A 20007-nucleotide genomic window follows, 5' to 3' on the forward strand; every position below is an offset into this window, starting at 1 on the left:
GGCTCTTCAAGTGTAATCCACTGGCCGCTGTGTATTGCGCCCTCCCACCCCATGCAGATCCACAGGGGATGTGACTCTGTTACAGCTCTTGCGCTGTAGAGATTCATGCCTGTGGCTCTGAAGGTCCTCGGTTCAGTAACTGGTGTGTCAGTCAAGATGGTGGCCAGCGTTCAAACGTCCCCCTTCCAGCTCCTCCTAGAGGGCAGCTCAGTCTCGATGGCATCTCTGCTAAGACTGCCATCCCAGGAGGCCAGTTCTGAGCGGTGGCTTTCCAGATGCTGACTTCTGTCCACTGGAGGTAAATGCTTTGGAGCCCCTGACCCAGTGACTGAGCCAAGCAGATAGTTTTCTCTGGATAAAGTTCTTCTCACAGTGCTTCTGTTTTGAGAGCTCTCAGGCAGCTGAGATTGGGGAATGTTAGTAGAAGAGGGCCGTGTGCTGATTTGGGCATCACAGGGCTTTCTGCAAAGCAGGAGGCTAGCAGCGTGTCTGTGACGTCGCTGGGAAGAGGAGAGCATCTCTGGTATCTGCACACTGATGCAAGTATTAATTTTAATACCGACAAGCTGGATTTCCACTGGGCTGAGACGTTTCAGGGACTCATAATGACGCCTTTGTAACCCGGCGGATAGTAGTTCTACCTAGAGCAGTGGTTTTCAAACTGCAGGTCACAACCCAGTACCGGGTCGCAGAAGGTAAGGCACTGTGTCACGACAGCTCTGGTCAGCACCGGCAACCGGGCCGTTAAAAGTCCCATCGGTGGTGTGCCTGGCTAAGGCAGGCTAGTCACTAGCTGATCTGACAGCGCACTGTGCCCCAGAAGTGGCCAGCAGCAGGTCCATCTCCTAGGCGGTGGGGCCATGGGGCTCTGCGTGCTGCCCCTACCCCGAGCACCAGCTCCACACTCCCGTTGGCTGGTTCCCAACCAATGGGAGCTGGGGGGGGCGGTGCCTGTGGGCAAGAGCCACATGGAGCCGCTTGCACGCCTTCGCCTAGGAGCCAGACCTGCTGCTGGCCGCTTCTGGGGTGCAGCGCAGTCTGCCTTAGCACCCCTGCTGCACCGCTGCCTGGGAGCTGCCCGAGGTAAGCCCGCACCCCAACCCTGTGCCCCAATCCCCTGCCCCAGCCCTGAGTCCCCCTGGAGCCCCTTCCTGCACCTCAAACCCCTCATTCCCAGCCCCACCCAAGAGCCTGCACCCCCAGCCCAGGACCTGACCCCCTCCCGCACCCCAACTCCCTGCCCTAGCCCAGAGCCCCCTCCCACACTCTGAACCCCTCATTCCCGGCCCCACCCCACAGCCCTTACCCCTCTGCCCCAGCCCTGAGCCCCTCTCACACCCCAAACCCCTCATCCCCAGCTCTGTCAGGTCGCGAGCGTCAATAATTTTCTTCAACTGGGTCCCCAGAAAAAAATGTTTGAAAACCACTGACCTAGAGTGCGTGTAGGAACACGGCTGGTGACTGGAGAATGCAGAGCCCCTTCTTGGGGCTTGCAGTACTTATAGGGAATTGACAGTTGCCTGCCCATCACCCTTGGTTTCTGTTTACACTGTGAGCGCTGGTGGAAGGAGCCAGACTGAGATCCTCAAGGAATGAGAGCTTCTCTCTGCCTGCAGGATGGGGAGCAGGCCACCAGCACATCTCAGAGTTGCCCTGGAGGGGATGCTGCCTGGGGCCAGAAACATGGGCCAGGGTGGATAAAATTCAATGATTTTTTTAAAAATTGTTTAAAAAAAATCAGATTTTTTTAATTTAAATCAGATTTTTTGATAAAAAGGTTTTTTTCCTCAAAAAGCAATCTAAACATCGTTTTAATTAAGATACATTATAGCTCAAAGAGATCTCATCATGGAATAGGGATTTTAAATTCTAATTCTATAGTATGAGACAATATATTTGTGTAACGGTTAAGAAAAGTTTGTAAATGAGTTCCAATAGTTCATGGATTAGGACCTAATCTTATGAGGTTCCAGGCAGGGGCTTCTGTACAGATTATTTAGGTTAATCTTTCTATCTACTCAGTGCTAAATCTAGAAGATCCCATCAGAGATGCTTAGTTTTGCAGTTCTCAAAATGTGGATTTGTGTCTCCAGAGATAACATGCTTGTTAACAGAATAAAATAAATAAATAGAGGCGAGAAATAACAGACCTCAACCCTATTGTCCCTCTGCAAAGTTGTGTACACAGAGTCAATCCCTTACGTCTCTCTAAAAGTGCAAAGTTTCAAAAAGTTCAATGGATAGAAGATTGTTGGGGGCGGAATAGATCTGGACAAGGAGAAGAAGTCTGGAGATAGAAGTGAGAAGGGAGGGACAGGCAGTAGAAACAAAAGTGAAACTGTTTGAGCAGCATATTCCAGAAGTCTTGAGGTCTTTCTGAGTGTAGCCTTCATTGATCTGAGATCTACCATACCATTCTCTCACTAGAAGGGAAAACCTATAATGGCAGCAGGCCGTAAAAGAGACCCAGTTTGGGTCTCATCTATCTTTGAGTTGTGAAGAATATTTATTAAGGTTATAACAACCAACAAGAATGCACTTTTATGTAGAAATCCATGATTAAATCGAGTCTTCCTGACTTGTGATTTAAATCAAATCCACCCTGACAGGGGCCCACCGTTCCTTCACCCCTCTGCTGAGGCTGCGCCATGTAGCCGTGGGAAGTGGACACCAGGCTGGAAGCCATCCATTCGTTTCAGAGGTCATCCTTACTGGGTGTGAGAGATGGCCCCTCCTAACCTGGCCTGGATGCGAACTGGTGATCTAGAGGTGAAAGGCTCCATCCCCCATTGCCAGCCAGTCATTCTCCACCATTATCAGACTAGTCGTTCTAGAGCCGTTAGCCATTCAAGAATTGAAACAAAGAATGTGGGTGGATTACTCCATAGCTCCGTTACCTTTGCTAGGCTATTTTTAAACACCTGGGTTTGCTTCCCCCCCTCCCCATCACCATGGAAATAATTCCATTGTTTTGCATGTTCCGTTCAGCACATTCAGGGCAATGGAATCAGTTCAATGCGTGTTCCAGATTGATTTTTGCATTGAACCTCCCACCCATAACCCACCCCCCGCCGGCTCCCTTTTACAACCCGGGCCAACACTCCGAAGAGAAGCAAAGCAGAGCCCGGACACCCATAGGACGCCCCTCCTGCATGGCCAGAATGTCACCTCTGCTGGCTTCGAGTCCTACCCCACGGGGCTGACCTAGAAACGGTAACGGGAGCCCGGGGATGCTCAAGGCTCATCCCTCTGTTTTCCAGAGCTGCTGAGTGACAGTCGCCCCGCCCCGGCTGCTCCAAAGAGCGCAATGAGAATTTCCTACTAGAAGCAGCTCATTGCCATGGAATAAATCGCTCTAGCAGCAGGATCTTTGCAGAGGATTAGAGAGAGGCCAACTTGCTGAGCTAGTGAAATGCTCCCCCCCCCCCCTACACACACACACACCACCCTTTGCTGAAGAGGAGGTGAAACTCCTACTGCCTCTTTTGCCTCCTTAATTAATTTGCCAAATTTATCACCTACCACGGAAGAGCAGCCCAGCCGTCGCTCAGCAGTTCCAAGCAAAGTTCAGCCCTATAAACTTCGGTTTTGAAGCTCCCCCTCCTTTGCACACACTCCTACCCCCTCTCACTAGCATCCTCATTCCTCTCTGTCACTCGTCTCTCCTGGCGCAGGCTAGATAGAGGGGTGGGGAAGCAGTAAAAGAGCAGCTGCCTTTTACAGGCAACAGTTTTGTTGTTGTTGTTCCTCTTTGGACTGCTGAGGCATAAAATGTCAAGCTCCGTCTGTTTCTCTCTGACACACATGGGTCAGGTCATCCCATCCCACTGAGCTGGACGACTGTAACTAACCGACGTGAAACACAGGTGGGTTTCTCGCTTGGCTTGTTCTAAGGTGGCCTTCGTTTTAGTCATCAGTCCCACGCGGGGTTATTTTAAAAGTGTCCTGGTGGGAATGTCATTTGCAATTTCATATTTTTCTTTCCCAAATATTCAAAGTTTCGATTTTAATCTCTCCTCTCTCTCTCTCTCTCTATATATATATGTATCAAAGTGTTCTACAGACATAGACGTCTCACCCTGAAAGAGCCTCCCCTGCCGGAGAAGGAGACACGCATGAAATGTTAACGTGAAGTTCAGCAAAGGAGCGTTATTTTCCTCAGAGTATTTGGAGAATCCCCAGAAGCAATCTCCAGGCTTTGCTACTGCGCTCAAAATTCCAGCTGCACTGACCACCCGCTACAACCCCAAAACCACAGTCACTGCCATGATCGGAACCGACCACTCCTCTTGGAATGTAAGAGGGGCAGCCTGCGGAGACCACAGATCCTTGTATGCGCTATGCCATCTAAATCCAACGTGTAGAGATAACTACACCTGCTCTGCAGTGCCCCCGGTCCGAGTGGTCACACTTTGCACCATCCTCTGCTCAGATCAATAGGGAGCATCACATTCCGGGATCTGTTGTCTGAGCAGGCTACTCATAATTAACTGTTTGTATGACAGTCACCCCTCGAGGCTGAGAGCACGGTGCCATTGGGTGAGACACCGTACGTACACACAGCGACAGAGTCCCTGCCTCGGAGCGCACTGACAAGGTGCGAGTGGGGAAACTGAGCAGAGGCACAGAGAGGTGACGTATACACTAGGGCAGGGGGTCCTCAACCTTTTCCTTTCTGAGACCCCCCCAACAGGCTATAAAAACTCCACGGCCCCCCTGTGCCATCACAACTGGTTTTCTGCATATAAAAGTCAAAACTGGCATTAGGGGGTAACAAGCAGGGCAATTGCCTATGGCCCCACGCCACAGGGGGCCCCGCAAAGCTGAGTTGCTCAGGCTTCATCTTCAGGCCCGGGTGGCAGGGCTCAGGGCCCCAGTCTTCAGCCCCATGCGGTGGGGCTTCGGCCTTCTGTCCTGGGCCCCATTAAATCTAATGCCAGCCCTGTTTGGCAGCCCCCCTGAAACCTGATTGCACGCCCCCAGGGCCTCAGACCCCTGATTGAGAACCACTGCACTAGGTCACACAGCAGTCATGGAGCTTAAAAGAGAATCCAGGTCTCCTGACCCCTAGTCCAGTGCCCTGCCCACTAGACCGTGCTGCCTTCTCTAAGGCCACCTCCTTATTCAAGGTGAGACAACCATGCTGTTGTGGGCTGAACACCACAGGGGGTCATTTGCCCACCCTATTTTAACAGTCTGTCACACCTAACCCCAATGTTGAACATTCAAGTCCCATGGGCACAATAAGGCAAAGTGGAGATGAGCACAACATTTCCAGCTAGAGGCGAAGATGCTGGGAATCTGGGGCATGTTTGCATCTTGTTGTGAACCTGCAGTCAGGACTCAGGTCATCAACAGAGCTACTGCATTTGGGGAATGTTCCCCTGAAACAGAAGCTCTTTTCCAGCCGAAAATTCAAAGTGAGTTGTTGAAATATTTAAACTTAAAACATAGTTTTGAAGTTGGCTGTTGTGTGGGATGGGTATATCGGAAAGCCTAAAATCCATGTTAAAATAGCTTCTTTGGCAAATTTAACAGAGACAAGGAAACTGGGGGAGCAAAAAAATGCCAGACGTAAAAAGTGCTAAAAAATTCCATACCATTTTTTCTCTTCTTAAACAGCTTTGCTGAAGTTTGGGCAGAGATGAATGTCAGGGTCTAATCGCAGCAAATCAGAATGAATAACCATCCAAAAATAAACACAGCAGGAATCATAGAAATGCAGGGCCGGATGGGACCTCGAAAAGTCAGCAAGCCCGGCCCCCTGCGCTGAACGATTCATACTTTGTAACGGGCTAGCAGCAAAAAACTCCATTAACAGGGCTACTTGGTTCCTTTCCCCTCTTCTCTGTACAGCCCAGTAGCCGCTGAGTCCATTCCACACTGCTACTGCGATCTTGTATCCGGGTTTTCGCAACCACTCTATCGAAGACGGACAGGAGCGTCGCCCAATAAGGGGCCGCAAAGCGTCAACACAGCGTTCGCTCGGGGCTGCTAGCCAATCCGCGTCGCCTGGGTCCTATATCCCGCCTTCCGAGGACAGGCACTGCTCCGGCCCAACGGCCATGTTGAGTGTGGCAGAAGCGCTGCTCCGCCCGGGGCTGCTCGTCCGCCCGCTCCCATCGCCCCATTCCTGCGACGGGCACCGGGAATTGCCTTATGAAGGTGCTGCGGTGGCGGCTCGGCCAGATCCGGCCTTCTAGAGCCCCTGGCTGGGAGGGAAAGCCGAATGGTTGCCCCATGAAGGGCTCCGGGCGCCATCTTGAGTGTGGCACTTTCCTTCCCCCCCCCCCGTTTCCATGCCCAGCTGCCTCCATTGAACTCAATTGCAGCTTGAAACGGGACTTTCTGCCGGTCCGACTGCACCCGGCCCAGATGGGCCGGGGCCGGGGCCGGGCCGGGGCGTGTGACACAGACGCAGCTTCGTGCAAAACGTGGGGAATTGCGCAAAAAAAAGAAAGAGAAAAAAAAGGGGGGGTGGTTTTCAAACAAAAATTGCAATGTGGCTTTTAAAAAAAAATGCAAAAAATCCTATTTTGATTTATTCCATTGTATGATATTAAGGCGGGGGGGGTCTCTCTCTCTTTCCCCTTTGCACCCCATTTGCAAAGTTACGGGGGGGGGGGGAATGGTAGGGCTCTAGCAAAAGGGGGAAAAATCCTCGATGCAGGTGGGTTGGGTTTTTTTGTTTTGTTTTTTTAATTATTCTTCACCCATTATTTTGTGCAAATTTCTTGCTTTTGGGAAAACTGAGTTTTGGGTTTAAAATGAGATTTACAAGGCTAAGGCGGGATGAGAGCGTTGATACCCAGGTAGGAAAGATGCTGGATCCTCCCCTCCCCCCCCAAAAAAAAGTGTGAAATTGGGGGGGAAATCGGATCTGGTTTTTTAAACTGTAATTTCCTGGTTTTTTTAGGAGGGGGGGAGGTTTTGTGAATGGTGGGGCTGGATCGTAAAAGGTTCAGTCAGCACTGAGAGAAAGGGAGCGTGTGGAGTGGGGAGGGATCGCTTATTCGATCGTGGATTGAAACCCCGACCGCCTCTCCCGTGAGTTGGAAAGTCCCAGCCCCGTGCGAGGTTTTTCATAGGGACGAACGCGGCTCTTGGGTTTTAATCAGCGAAAGGCGGAATAACTCCCCCCCCCTCCCCCGCCGCTTGCACGCGTGTAAAACGCGCAGCGGCTCTTTACAAAGGGGCGGGGGGGGGGGCGATTAATGTAGAAGCGGATTTCTTTTGCATCAACTTTTAAAATCCCCCCTCCCCTTACAGAGTGTGGGTCCCTTCTCTAATGGCAGCGGAGACTTGCTGAAGTCGGCGGCGGCGGCGGCACCGCGGCTGCAGGAGAGAGACGCAGGCAGAGACTGGGGCCGGGGTGGGAGGGGGTCGGTTTCTCCTCCGGCTTAGTGCCTCTGTTCCCTTCCAGCCTCGGCTCAGCGCTAACAATGCAACCCAGGGCTCTGCGTTTTGCACGCGGGGCGACTTCCCTGCGGAGGGAGGGAGGGAGGGAAAGGAGCAGCCATGCCGTTGCCGCGCTTTGCTGCCTCTCGCAGCGCTCCGCATGCTGAGGCCGGGCGCAAACTCATTGCACCCATGGGGGGGCTCTGCCGCTTTAAGCAGCCTTGCCCATTGTTCGCCCCCCGACCAATGACCGGGCCCATCTCCCCTCCGCCCGGCCAATGGGGATCGCGCAGGGGAGTGAGCGCGCCGCCCACTAATCTATATTAAAGGTAGTGGCGCCGCGTGAGTTCTCCACTGGCTCTGTCCAAAGCCATCTTTGCATTGTTCCTGCCCTGCTCCGCGCCGCCGGACCTGCACTTTGCTTATTTTTATAGCAGAAATATTTTCTATACCCCGCTCCCCGCGCACCATGTCAGACGCAGCCGTGGACACCAGTTCTGAGATCTCCACCAAGGTGAGGCTCCAGACCCCGCTCTCCTCCGCGCCCCCCCCCTCCTCCGCGTTTTTTCCGCTGTATGTATTTTTTTTTTTACTTCGTGTGCCCCCCAAGTACCGTTTTGTCTTGCGGGGAGGGGGAACCTGCTGTGGTTTGTTTGTTTTTTCTCTACGAGGGGTGGGGGAAGGGAGAGTGATTTGTCTCGTAAAGGTTGCAAACCTAGAGTGGCTTTTTGGGGGGGGGGGGGAGTTTTGTAAAGTCTTACGCTGGAGGGGTTTTGCTAGGTGTGTTTCAAGGAGGCATTGGGCTGATGTTGCCTGTCTAGGAATCTTTCTCTCCATTCAAATCGCCTCGCAGCTTGACAGCCCCCTCCCCCCATCAAACTTGGATCCCACTTTAGTCCCCCTGCCCTAAAGAGGGGAAATAACCTGCCTGGAAAGTGGTGGGAACGGATCCGGCACGAAACACCCACTTTTTAAGGGGGATTGATCGCAGCCCCCTTGCTTTTGAAATGAAGCGTTTGTTGGTGGGTTTGGCTGGGTTGGGCATTTAAAAAAAACAAACCATCACCCAAACAAACAAACAGCCCGATCACTTTAATTGCACGGAAATAACTTTACAACTTGGCGGAGGCGAATAATCGGAAGCGATTTCGTTGGATGGCCGGCGGGGGGGCGAGCCTTGACTTTGATGGGAAACGCTTGGATTTGACTGCGAATGTTTGTGGTGATCTGCGCGGGTTCTTTGTTTAATGATGCCAGGAAGCGAGCACGCCGGGCCGGCGAAATAGCGTGGCTTTCCCTCTCGGGGATCGCAGCCCCAGATACCTGCCCGGATCTCCCCCCTTCCCCAAGCCCCGCCACTTTCAGTGTCAGCCTGGCTCCCCAGCTGAGGACGGAGCCCGGTTTCTCCCCCCCCCCCTTTTTTTTCTTTTTCTTTTTAAGCGGGTTAAGATCCCCATCAGGCTGCAGGGTTTTTAACTCCAGTTAAAGACCGATTAACCTTGTGGGGCAAAAGGAGGGAGGCGAAGGGAGGGACCCCGCACTGTTTTAATCGGAAGCTTAATATCGCTTGCGCTTTGTCCCCCTTTCCCCGCTGGCGTTTGCCCTCTGAGCTGGGCTCCCCCGTGGCGGGGGGAGCTGGCGAGCAGCGGGTATCCCATCCCGGGAGGTGAAGCCTCAGGACAGAACACGGCTCGAGCGAGGGGAGATTGTCAGGGAGCCCACGCGTGCGAGTGGGTGGGAGTCCCGTGGGGAGGGGTGGGGGTGAAACTTCCAGCCACAGCTGGGGGGGGGGGAGAGAACCTCCGGCCCCGCCTGGCAGCGTCCGAAGTGGCCGGGCTTGGATACAGCGTAGCGAGCGGTGGATACAATGTAGCGAGGGTCACCCCACGCGGTACCAGCCCCGCTTTCCTTGCGGGGTCGCGGCTTCTCCCCGCGCTCCGGGCCGATCACTGCGGGGGGGGGGGGAGTTGCGGCCATGATCCTCCAGCCCCATCGGGCGCGGGGGCGGGGGGGTTTCCTCTGCCCCCCGGCAGGGAAGTGTGGGGAGGACGCCGCTCTGCTCTGGGCATTGGTCTGGGTTTCCAGGTGTTCCGCCCGCCGCCCTACCCCCACCGGGGCTGGGGAGTAGGTCAGCGCCCCCCGCCCCCGACAGGCGCGACAGCCGGTTTCGGGCTGCGGGGCTCAGCGCCGAGCCGCCACCGGGCTCAGCGGCCCAGAATCCGGCTTGCAAATTTCGTTTTCACTTCTGTTTTCCCGCTTCTGCGATTCGAGAGTCCCCGGACCCCAGCCCCCGGTCTGCGGGGGCTCTTCCCGCCCCCCGCTTCCCTTCTGCCCCCCCCCTTGCTGAACTTTGGCTCGCTCGGGTCCCAGCCGCGGGCCAGGGGGTCCCGCCCAGCGGATGCAGGGGGGGTGGCTTTGCTCCCTCGCTCGCCCTCCCCCTCCAGCAGCCTGTTTCGGAGGGATCTGGGGGCGGGGGGGGTGAGAATCTAATTAACCTTCCCCTGCCCTTTGGGGGCGGGGGATCTTTCCCCGCTGCGCCCCCCCCCCTCCCCGGATTTGTGTAGCAGCCCCCTACGCTTCCCCCGCAGGAGTGCACTTGGGCGCGGGGGGGACGGGGGTAGACCAGTGTCGCCCCCGCTGTGCGAGCTGCCCCTAGTGCCCGGGGGAGGAAGGCTCGGGCGATGCACCCCCAAACCTTGCAGGGAGCCGGCTCTGGAGCGGGCGGCGGCGCTTTGCACCTTTCCCAGTCCGGGTGGGGCGTTGAGTCCACCTCCCGCCCGCCCCCGTGGTGACTGCTGCGGCCCTGGCCAGCAGGACCCCGCCCCCATCCCCGTGGGGGTCCGGCGGGGGAGCACACCAAGGGCGCGGGTCCCGCCCGCTTCACGTCGGGACACTGAAATAAACAAGACACTGAAGATTTATTCCGCCGGGTGGGGGGAGGGGTCCCAGAGCTGCCGCCTCGGCTCCCGGGCGGTGGCTCCTCCTGCGCTGCTCGGCACCGCCCAGCTTCGCAACAGCTCGCTCATCACCACGTGCTGCCGCCTCTGCGCGCTCCGCCCGCGCGGGGCCCCATGGGAGTTGGAGTTCTCTCCCCGCGGGCGGCCTTGCGCCGGAGGGCCCCGCGGAGACTACAGTTCCCGGCAAGACGCGAAGGGCGGGGCCGGCGCGCCGGCGCTGGGCCAATCAGAAGGCGCGGAGAGTGGCGCGCGGTTTGAAATAGGGCAGGGCGCGTGGCGCTGAGAAGCCGGCGCCCCCTGCTGGCGGGAGGGTTGCTGCAGCCCACAACCTGGCCCTTTGAAGCCAGAGTGAGCCCCATTGACTGACTCGGAGCACTGGGGGGTTGCAGTTGGGATTTGGGGTCGCAGCAGACTGGCAATAAATAAAATAAATGCAGCTGCCAGTTCCCTGAGAATCCTGGGAGCGTTCAACTTTCTTTTGCAAACTGCTGATTTTACCGAAAATTGCAGCCCCTTAAAATGCATCGCACCTTGGAGTCCATGCAAACTGAGTGACTGAATGGTGTGGCTAGAACTAAGGGGGCAGGGGAGTCCCCTGCAGCAGGGCAATAAATCACATAAATAGTCCAGAAGTACCTGGGACTGGACCAATCCTCACAGTTTGTGGAGCATATTTTTTACCCCACTTTTAAATGATCAGTCCTGATTGTTTTATTTGATCTGTCTGTACTGGGGTCTAGCTATGACATGGCCTATGAATGCAGTTGGTTTTGATGGTTTCTAGTATCTGTTACTACTATGTCAAATGGAATATTCGAGTTCACTTTTTGGGAGTAGGAGAAGGTGGAGGCTAGGGCTTCCCTATGACTAAACTTCACTGCTGTTTTATGGACAAACAGCCCTGCCACACCTATAACTGAAGGCTCCATCAAAGCATTAAAACTAAAGTAATACTGCTACCTTGACTCCTCATCTGAAGGCTGGTACAAATTTATCTATTTGCATTGGATTCGTTCTTAGGAATGGAAAAAATAGTAGTATTTCTAGCAGAGCACTGTCTCTATGCAAATAAGCATGGCCTGGTAAGTCAATTATAATCTAACTGAAAGTATCTTAAATGGAACACTGATGGCTGGTGCCTCGGATTTATTAAACTAAAATTAGTCATAACATTACTGCTCCTCCTTAGCCATAAGAACCACTTGTGTTTTACGCATAACTTCTCAAAAAGGATTATGAACATAGTAACTGGTGACTTGGAAATTTTGACTATTTTTCATTTCTTCTGTGTTAAACTTGGGGTATCTTAGAATTTTCTTGTAGGTCAGTTTAAAACCGTGTGCTGGCTCTAACTAGTTATGGCATGGCAGCGAATAAGAGTGAGGTTAAATGCGAGCATCTCACTCATCCAGTAATGAGTCGGAGATAGTGTAAAAACTGATGGAGTGGGTTAGTTCAGAGAAACTGCAATTTGCATGGTATTCAAATGTTAGTGGAAGGAGGAAGTAGATCTGCACTTCTGTGAGCCATGAACAGAATATTTACTTGACTAGGTGATGTCTCAGTAACAGGTGTAGTAAACCCCAGTGCTTTCAAGCTGTTCAGGGCTAGGTCGTAGGCTTGGTGCCTTGGGATAATGCAGTCACACTTTATTAATCCTTGCTTGGTTTATCCAGATGCCTGGGTATCTGAAAGGCTTAAGTAGTTCACTGTTCTAATACGCCAGTGCTGTTGACCGAATAATCCAAAGGTTATTTTAATCCAAATAAAAAGAGAGAGGTGGCCACAGTAATCAGGGCTGGCCATGCTGTGACAGTGACTTGGGTGACACGAGGAAGTGACACCAACTCTGAGAGTGAAAGTGACACGCTTCCCTCCAGGCTGGGGGGCTTGCGGAGATGCCGACAAAAAAAGCCAGGTTTGCTGCTGCAGCAGAGGGAGGAAGCTGCCAAAAAGTTTCCAACACCTCATGGTCTTTGTTCAAGGCAGACTGCGTGGCTGCCCTGCATCCCTGGTGAAAGGCCTCTTAACTTTCCTTGGCAGGGGTAATAACTTCTCTTGTGGCGAGCAGGATCTAGCTGCAGCTGATGCAGTCACATAAAGGGAGGATGATGCAGACTCGGGTGCCAGAGCGTTCTTTTTAGCCATGTGCAGGAACAAAAAGTTGGATCCGTTCAGCCTGTTTGCCGAGTGACTTGGCATGACATCTTGACAGTGATCAACAGCAAAAACATATGGGCGCTTGCTCTCTCCTGCCTGTGCTTGCGGTTCAGATTTGAACTGATCTAGCAGTGTTGAACCTAACGGCGCCATGTTCCTTGGAGTAATGTGGAAAAAATCGCTGTCTCCCTGCTGTTTGACTAAGAGTCTTGAGATTTATCCTGGATTTCCACTCTGTGACTACAAGTAAGAGCAAGCTGGTTGGGAGAGACACCACAGGCTCTGCTAATAACAATTTGGGCTCAGTTCTCTACCCTTCCCTGTTGTGAAGGCAGCAAGTGGCTGTGTGAGTCTGCAGACCCTGGGGTGACTGATTCTGTAATTCAGCACACTGATAGCCAAAGGGCTATCAGTGGGAATGCAGCCGTTTCCCCTGAACACGATAAGGTGGGAAATGAGCCAATGCTTTGGCTGAAAAGCAGATGCAGGGGACCAGCTCTTTATGTTTGGAAGATCCTGGGAGTTCCTAAGTTAAATGTAGCCACCTTTTGCTTTAATAAAGTGTAGTAATACACACTTAAAATCTCTCTCTCTCTTTCTCTCTTCCCGCCGGTTCCAACCCCTGCAACAACTGCCCAGAACAAGTTGCTTGTGCAAGGGATGTGAAGGGGAATTGTCTCCCAGACCTTTCTCCCCCCCCCCCGCCCCTTTTAACTTTCCTACCGTGAGGACTGTAGGCTGGAATCCTGGTGACTCATTGGTTATTTTTGTTCCTTTAAGGATCTAAAAGAGAAGAAGGAAGTTGTGGAAGAGACAGAAAATGGCAGAGATGCACCAGCCAACGGCAATGCTGTAAGTATCGCTAAACCAGTCTTGGGAGATGGTCCTTTGCTTGCTGATGTTCCTGCAGACTCCTTCTTTGACGTCCTCTGGGAGGAGGAAACGTTCCATACAGCAGCACTTGGCTGTGTAACCCCATTGTGAAAGCAACATGCTGGTGCAGTTTCAGAGTCAGTGAAAGCCTCCAGCCCGCAGGCGATTTCCAGGAGTACGGGAGGGGGAGGAGAGGTGTGGTGGGAGCTCTTGGGCTGACTCTTACATCCCTCAGAGAATGCTTGTCTTCAGTGCCGCCTCCTTCTAGAAGCCGTCGTTTGGGTTGAAAATGTGGCAAACAGATGGGTGGGAAAAGCCTTGTACACAAGGAAATGTGGGGTTTGCTTGTTTGGTTTTTTTTTGTTTTTCTTAAAACTGCCAGAGGGAAACTGACAATGCTGCCTTTTAATCTGACACGATGTCACAATAGACTTTAGATTCCTGTCTGAGGCTCAAGATGCAGCCGCCACATTACCATAAAATTTAAGTCCTTCATCTTTGTTTCTGCGTGAAGCATAGACGGAATGGGGAACAGCCTTGAAGTGAAAACACATGTAGCTTGCATGTCAGCCAGTGGGCACCTGCTACGAGAGCTGAGAGAGGGAGCCAGGCAGGGGCCTGTCTCCTCAACTTGCACTTGCTGGATGGGTTCCTAGATCGCTTGATCTCAGGCTGCGGCTCTGTGTGTGGGGGGGGGCGGGGGGTGGGAATGGGAATGGGATGGGGAGGCGAGCCATTTCCCTCCATGCATTTTTTTTTTTTAAGTGAGTGTCTTGTCTTGACAAGGAGAACGAGGAAAATGGAGAGCAGGAGGCTGACAACGAAGTAGACGAAGAGGAAGAAGAAGGTGGCGAAGAAGAGGACGAGGAGGAAGAGGGTGATGGTAATTTTTCACCCTGCTTTCTCACCTTAGAGCAGCCAAATCCGGCCCTTAAACGGAGCCCTTTAGCAAGAGGCTTGAGTTACCGCACGTGGCCGGCGAGTGCCAGGAGCAGCATCTCCCCCTTGTGGCTGCTCTGGGGCAGTTCTCTGCCTGCTGCCACTGAGGGTCTAGCCAGTCTTGTATTGTCCCACCCCTTCCTCCTAGCGGCCCCCGCCAGCCCGGGTTTGGATTGGTTTCCAGTGAAATCAGCCCCGGAGTTGGTTCTAACAGGCTGAGGACCGATCGCTCCCCATTCTGGCCGTGCTGCGTAGCGCAGAGGCCCTGAGGAGATGCTCTAGCTCATAGCGCGTAGTTGAAAAACCTGCCCTCAATCCCAGGAGCTGTGCAGGTACCAGCAAAACGGCACACCGACGGGCAAAGGCGCAGTCTGACTGGCCTGACCTGGCCGGGGAATGAGCCAGGTCTCCAGGGGGTCTCCCTTTGCAAGGCAGGCGAAGAGCAGAGTGCATAGGAGGTCGATGCCACTCTCGTGCAGTCCGCACAATCATACTCCCTTCCCAGGCTAATGATTCATGCTAAGCAATTGGTTCCAGTTAAGCAGATGCATGAGCCTTTAGCTCTTTCCTGCAGTGCGTCTTATCTGCAGCTAGAACAGGAGCAAATGGCTCATTTAAACTTTTTCAGACTGTCTCCCCTTGCAGCTCCTGCCTCCCTCTGGTTTCCTAGCGTAAGCCAGCCTGCAGGCAGGCGTCAGTGGACCACCAGTCACTTCCCTACCTGCTTCCCTTTTCAGCCTCCTTGTCCAAGACCCACTTGGCTGAAAAACACCATCTATTTTTATACCCCATTAAGGCTGGGAGGAGGTTGCGAACCATTATTAGCAAGCCATGCCCCTTGAGCTCAACCTGAAAAAAGTCCTTTGATTAGCTATTCCTGGTTAATCCCCTGCAATCTTGGGCGGCAACACTTGGGTTGTGCTGGGCGTGGGGTTTTGAGGCCAGGAATTGAAGGCCTTTAAGCAAGCCCCTGTTTGAATAGAGGAAAGTCTGGGCTCCTGGCAGCAGCCCCAGGAGGATAAGGGGGACATGGCGCTCTCAGTATAGGAACTGGTTCTTGGATAGCTCACTGGAGATACACGGGCAGCCTCGGCCTTGCAGGATGGAGGTTTAACCCTTGAAGTTGAATTTCACCCCAGCCTCGTGGGAGCCTGGGCCATATGCCTTTTCCATGAAACCCATGAAGGGCTGCCTGCTACTTCTGGGTGGTTTGCAGAACTGGGCTTCGCTGCGGGTGTGGGGCGTTGATTAGATACCTTGGTGGTGAGCATGATGCAGCCCCCTCTGCCGTCACCCCCACCCCTCAAAGAAGAGCATGGATACGATGCGGAGCACTGAGCCATCTGCGCCCTGCTCGATGGTTAACGCCTGGCATGGGGAGGGGAGGGGGAAGAGGGAGGCGCTCTTTGAGGAGGGGTTAAGTCATGTCTTTCCAGCCTAACCCCAGGTAATCTCTGCGTGGAGGAAGTTCCTAAGGGGCTGGTCTGAGCAGTCTAGGCATTGCATAGGAGAGAGAAAAGCCAGTAAGGGCTGCCAGTGACCCTCTTGCCTCCTGCTGGTTTGAAACATTGGGAACTAAACTTCAGCCCAAAGTCATCAAATCTGTTTTTAAAGACCCCCTCCATCCTCCTTAGCCCTCTCCCCCCCATCCTATCATTTGCTTTGCTGAAAGAAGCTCAGGCAGCTAAGTGTGCCCCCAATCAGCTTGACTGCAGTCACGTGATCCATCCAAGTAACCCGGTGCGTGAGCTCGCGGGCGAAGTGTTGAGCCATCACTTGCAGCTAATCTGGCAGCTCCAGAAGCTCGGGCAATGCTGGGTCTGAGCGTCTGCTGGCAGGGGGCAGGCGGGTGGGTGTGCCAGGTGGATGACCCTAATCCCCAGCTGTCTATACGTGCAGCTCGTGGGGACATTTAAAGCCAGCTTACTGGCCTGAACGCTGTCAGTTTAGCTGGGCCTCCCGTTATGCAAAGGACTTAGGTTGGTCTGCAACCAGGCTTTCCTCTCCCAAGTCTCACGCCCCTCCCGGTTGGACTCGGGCACCGTAGACAACATTGTTCTGATCCACTGGCCTATTTGAGCTCAAAGTGGGTCACGTCTGACTCTCTCCCTAGAAGGCTGTGGCCTGTCAGCAGAATTTGTTGGCCGCTCTGATAATTAGAATGTGTTCTGACTCAGAACTAATGCGTTCTGGCTCTCTTAACTCATTAAAGATGGACTAATAGCTGCAAAGAGAAGCAGAAGTAATCTGGAGTAGTTAGAGCAGCCGCTAGGAAAGGCTTTTCTTTTTTTCTTTTTTTTTTTAAAGCGAATTTGATGCTGGTCGCTCTATTTATCCACACAAAGAGGGGGGGGAGAGGTGGCCAAGCCTGGGGCTCCCGCCCCTGCCAATGCACCCCACTCCAGATGCGGAGGGGACCATCTCTAGTGTCCAGGTGGCCCACTCAGCTCTTGGCCCCTCTGCTGAGGCCCCCCTACCCCTAGAAAAGGGTCGCGTGGTGACGATTTTGCAGCCCAGGAACCTGCAGCGATGGGCATCAGGGCCCCAAGCAGCTGTCAGGCGGTAACTGCTCAGCTAGGATGCAGCTGGCTTTGAACTAGTCGGATAGCGGCCCCGTCTCCTATTCCCAGCTGCCATCTTTTGTAATCATCCCCACGCTTCTCGTCCCACCCCTGCACGGCGGGCGTGTTGATCTGGTGTCTGGCTGCACAAGCCAGAGCCCGAGGGTGTCTGATGCCAGCCGAGTGCGGCGTATGCCAGACCTTGCAGCGGGGGCAGGAGGGCTGTTCTGGGCGTTGCAGGGGAGCTGCGCCGCGAGCCGCTGGCTGTCTGGAGGGGGGCCCCACGCAGCCCGGCGCTGGGCAACGTGCACGAAGAGCTGGCGCTGCCCTTGAACGTCTGAGGAGCAGAAGGACAAGCCCTGAGCTTGTCCCCGTAAGGGTCAGGTTCCCGTTCCAGCGGGTCTCGGCCTAGTCGGGCGCTTTGCTCGACCGCCTGCCTGCCCGGTGTCCTTTCCACGTCAGGCTGGACCAGCGTGAAGCTGCCACCAAAGGCTCACGTTCCTTGTTCTCCCCGCCCCCCCCCCCAGGTGAGGAAGAGGACGGCGATGAAGATGAGGAAGGCGACGCACCCACAGGCAAACGGGCAGCTGAGGATGACGAGGTAGGTGGGCTGCCTCAGGCTGTGAACCAAGGAGAACAACCAGCGCTGCTGCTCCTGGACTCTCTAGCTAGCCGGGAGCCCTCACAGCTACTCGAGGGCTGGGAGAGGAGGGGGATTGGCAACAGTGCTGGGTGCTCGGGGAAACCCTGGGGTGGATTAGAGAGGGCTGGGCAGCCAGCTCCCAGCATTGTCCTCCATTTGTCAAGTCCTGATGAGCGTGGGAGCTGCAGTGCTCTGCTAGAGAGGAGTTTGTGTGTCCGTCCGTCCCCGTGCGCGCTTGGCTCTGCACACAGCCAGGCTGCGCATGGGGGAGGCGGGCGCTTGCTGAACTCTGGGTCCCTTTCCACACTGCACCTGCTCCCCTCGCGCTTGGCTCCGGCATCTGCGCTGACTATTCGGTGCGCACTTGGTTTCCAGCCACACACCAGAAGGAAGGAAATGCTGGGAGCCTGGGGGGGGGGGGGGGGTGAATAGGTACTTCCTGGCAAGGAGGGGGGTCTCACTTGGTATCCAGGGGTATGTCTACACTGCATGTTAAGCCTGGGTTCTGATTCAGATTTGAGCCTAAGCCCCTCTTCCGTTACACACAAGTCAGTTCAACTCTCGGCAAGCAGCCAGGTCCTAGCACCCTGCTGTGGGGCGGGGAGGGGGTGGGTGGGTCAGAGCCTGATTCCCACTCACGGGGGGCCAAGCCCTGTCATTTTGCCATGTGGACGCCGCTCGAGCCGCAGACCCGGGAGTCAGGAGGTCCGCAGGGGGCAGGCTTGTGTTTCAAAGGGACCTGGTCACTGGTGGGGGACGTGGGATGGAGGGGCACAGGCAGGCAAGGAAGATAATTGGGCTATTAACTCCTTATCCCTGGGGGGAGAGGAGACCTAAATGCCAAATCCCTTATTGCTGGCCCCAGCTCCACGGGGCATGTGCAGGGGAGTTTAGCTTCCAAGAGTCCTAATGGTGCCCATAAGGGCCCTCCAAAACGCACACACCTATTGCTGAGAAGCCCTGATTCACTACACAAACGTCCTAGTGCTTCTTCCCACGCTGGCCCGAGCTGGGCAGATCCAGCCAGCGATGTGTTGGTGGCCCTGCAGGTCTCAAGCTCCCTAGCAATGCCAGCAGGAGCTGCTGGGTGAAAGAGAAGCCAGGCTGGCAGGGATGAGCCCCCTGCCTGAAACAAGGCTAGGCTGCAAATCGTGGCTTTGCCGGTCTACCCATGCAGTTGCCGGGCTGACCACAAGTATAGCCACTCCCGAAGGGATGAGCGCTCCTTACGCGCTTCAAGGGGCTCTGGCAGGATTTCCCCGGGGCAGCACCCGGCAGACCGTGGAATCCGCACTTCCCCTGGGCCGCCTGGCCAGGCTTGTCGCCGGCACCCACCCAGCCCCCTAACGCCTCTGCTCTTCCCCAGGACGAGGACGTCGATCCCAAGAAGCAGAAAACCGACGAAGATGACTAGGCAGCACATATGTATAATTTTTTTTTTTTTTAAATAAGGAGAAAAACAAAACAAACAAAAGGCCAGCGCGACCTGTTCACTTTCAACGTCCCGTCGCAACCCCCCGCCACGGTCACCCTCCCCAAGTAGAGCGAACCTGCCTGCAATGCCGACGCCACTCGGAACGAATGCCCGAAAAGATTCCCCCCCGCCCCCCGTCAGTGGGGCGAGAACCCCTCTTTCCCCAGCACCAAAACTTCAAGGCCCTGCTTTCTTTCTTAAAAATACTTTAAAGGAGAATTTGTTTGTATTTTTTATTTACATTTTATATTTTTGTACATATTGTTAGGAGGTCAGCCATTTTTAAGTGATCTCGGATTGACCAAATGGGGGGGCTTTGAAGTGTGTCTCTCTCTCGTTACCCATCTCTGACTTTACTTGTGGTGTGACCGCGTCCCAACAAACCATTCTCCCGAAGGAGGAAAAACGACCTTGTAAAAAAACAAAAACGCAAAAAAAAAAAAAAAATTTACAATCTTATTCCGAGCATTCCAGTAACTTTTTTTGTGTATGTCCTTTAGCTGTACTATAAGTCGTGGGTTTGTATGAGATGGCAAGGCCAAAGATAAAAGGTTTTTTTTTTCTCTGTCTATGAAGTTGCTGTTTGTTTTTTATTTTATTTTATTTTATTTTTTTTTTGGCCTGTTTGATGTATGTGTGAAACAATGTTGTCCAACAATAAACCGGAATTTTATTTTGCTGAGTTGTTCTAACGAAGCTGGCTCCCAATCGCTGGTTTGTTTTTTGGTTTTATTTTTTTTTAAGTTGATTTGATTTGTCTGATCAGAAGCTGGGCCAGGCCGGAGAGGGAATTTGATGTTGGGATTTTGCTGGGCGCTCCAGGCCTTCCCTGTATGCAGTAGGCTTCCTAGATTCCAAGACCAGATGGTGGTCTAGTCTGAGCTGTATAACGCAGGTCCAGAGAACCTCCCAAATTCCTAGAGCAGATCTTAGCGAAACATCCAATCTTAAATTAAAAATGGCCAGTGAGGAGAATCCACCACCTTGGAAAATTGTTTCAGT

The 20007-nt window shown here is 53.8% G+C and overlaps 1 protein-coding gene across 3 annotated transcripts; it reads left to right on the forward strand.

Moving 5' to 3' along the window:
- Positions 1-7714: 7714 nt before the first annotated feature.
- On the forward strand, positions 7715-19713 carry PTMA (prothymosin alpha). Of its 3 annotated transcripts, none has more exons than XM_073359139.2 (5): positions 7715-7912; positions 13296-13367; positions 14175-14265; positions 17416-17489; positions 18898-19713. In XM_073359139.2, exons 1-5 carry the CDS (start codon positions 7868-7870, stop codon positions 18943-18945), a joined length of 330 nt encoding a protein of 109 aa, XP_073215240.1. In that variant the 5' UTR covers positions 7715-7867; the 3' UTR covers positions 18946-19713. The 3 variants fall into 3 exon arrangements, with proteins under 3 accessions (XP_073215240.1, XP_073215238.1, XP_073215239.1); XM_073359137.1 differs by having other exon boundaries at positions 7717-7912; positions 14175-14271; XM_073359138.1 differs by having other exon boundaries at positions 7718-7912; positions 14178-14271.
- The last annotated feature ends 294 nt before the right edge of the window (positions 19714-20007 follow it).

Source organism: Lepidochelys kempii, chromosome 9, assembly GCF_965140285.1.
Source record: "Lepidochelys kempii isolate rLepKem1 chromosome 9, rLepKem1.hap1, whole genome shotgun sequence".
In the NCBI taxonomy this organism is placed as follows: Eukaryota; Metazoa; Chordata; order Testudines; family Cheloniidae; genus Lepidochelys; species Lepidochelys kempii.

Bases quoted from the DNA above. Each gene is read 5' to 3' on its own strand.
- PTMA (XM_073359137.1), top strand. From the start codon at position 7,868: ATGTCAGACGCAGCCGTGGACACCAGTTCTGAGATCTCCACCAAG. The intron at 7,913-13,295 runs GTGAGGCTCCAG...TGTTCCTTTAAG, and splicing joins GTTCTGAGATCTCCACCAAG to GATCTAAAAGAGAAGAAGGA. The intron at 13,368-14,174 runs GTAAGTATCGCT...TGTCTTGACAAG, and splicing joins CACCAGCCAACGGCAATGCT to GAGAACGAGGAAAATGGAGA.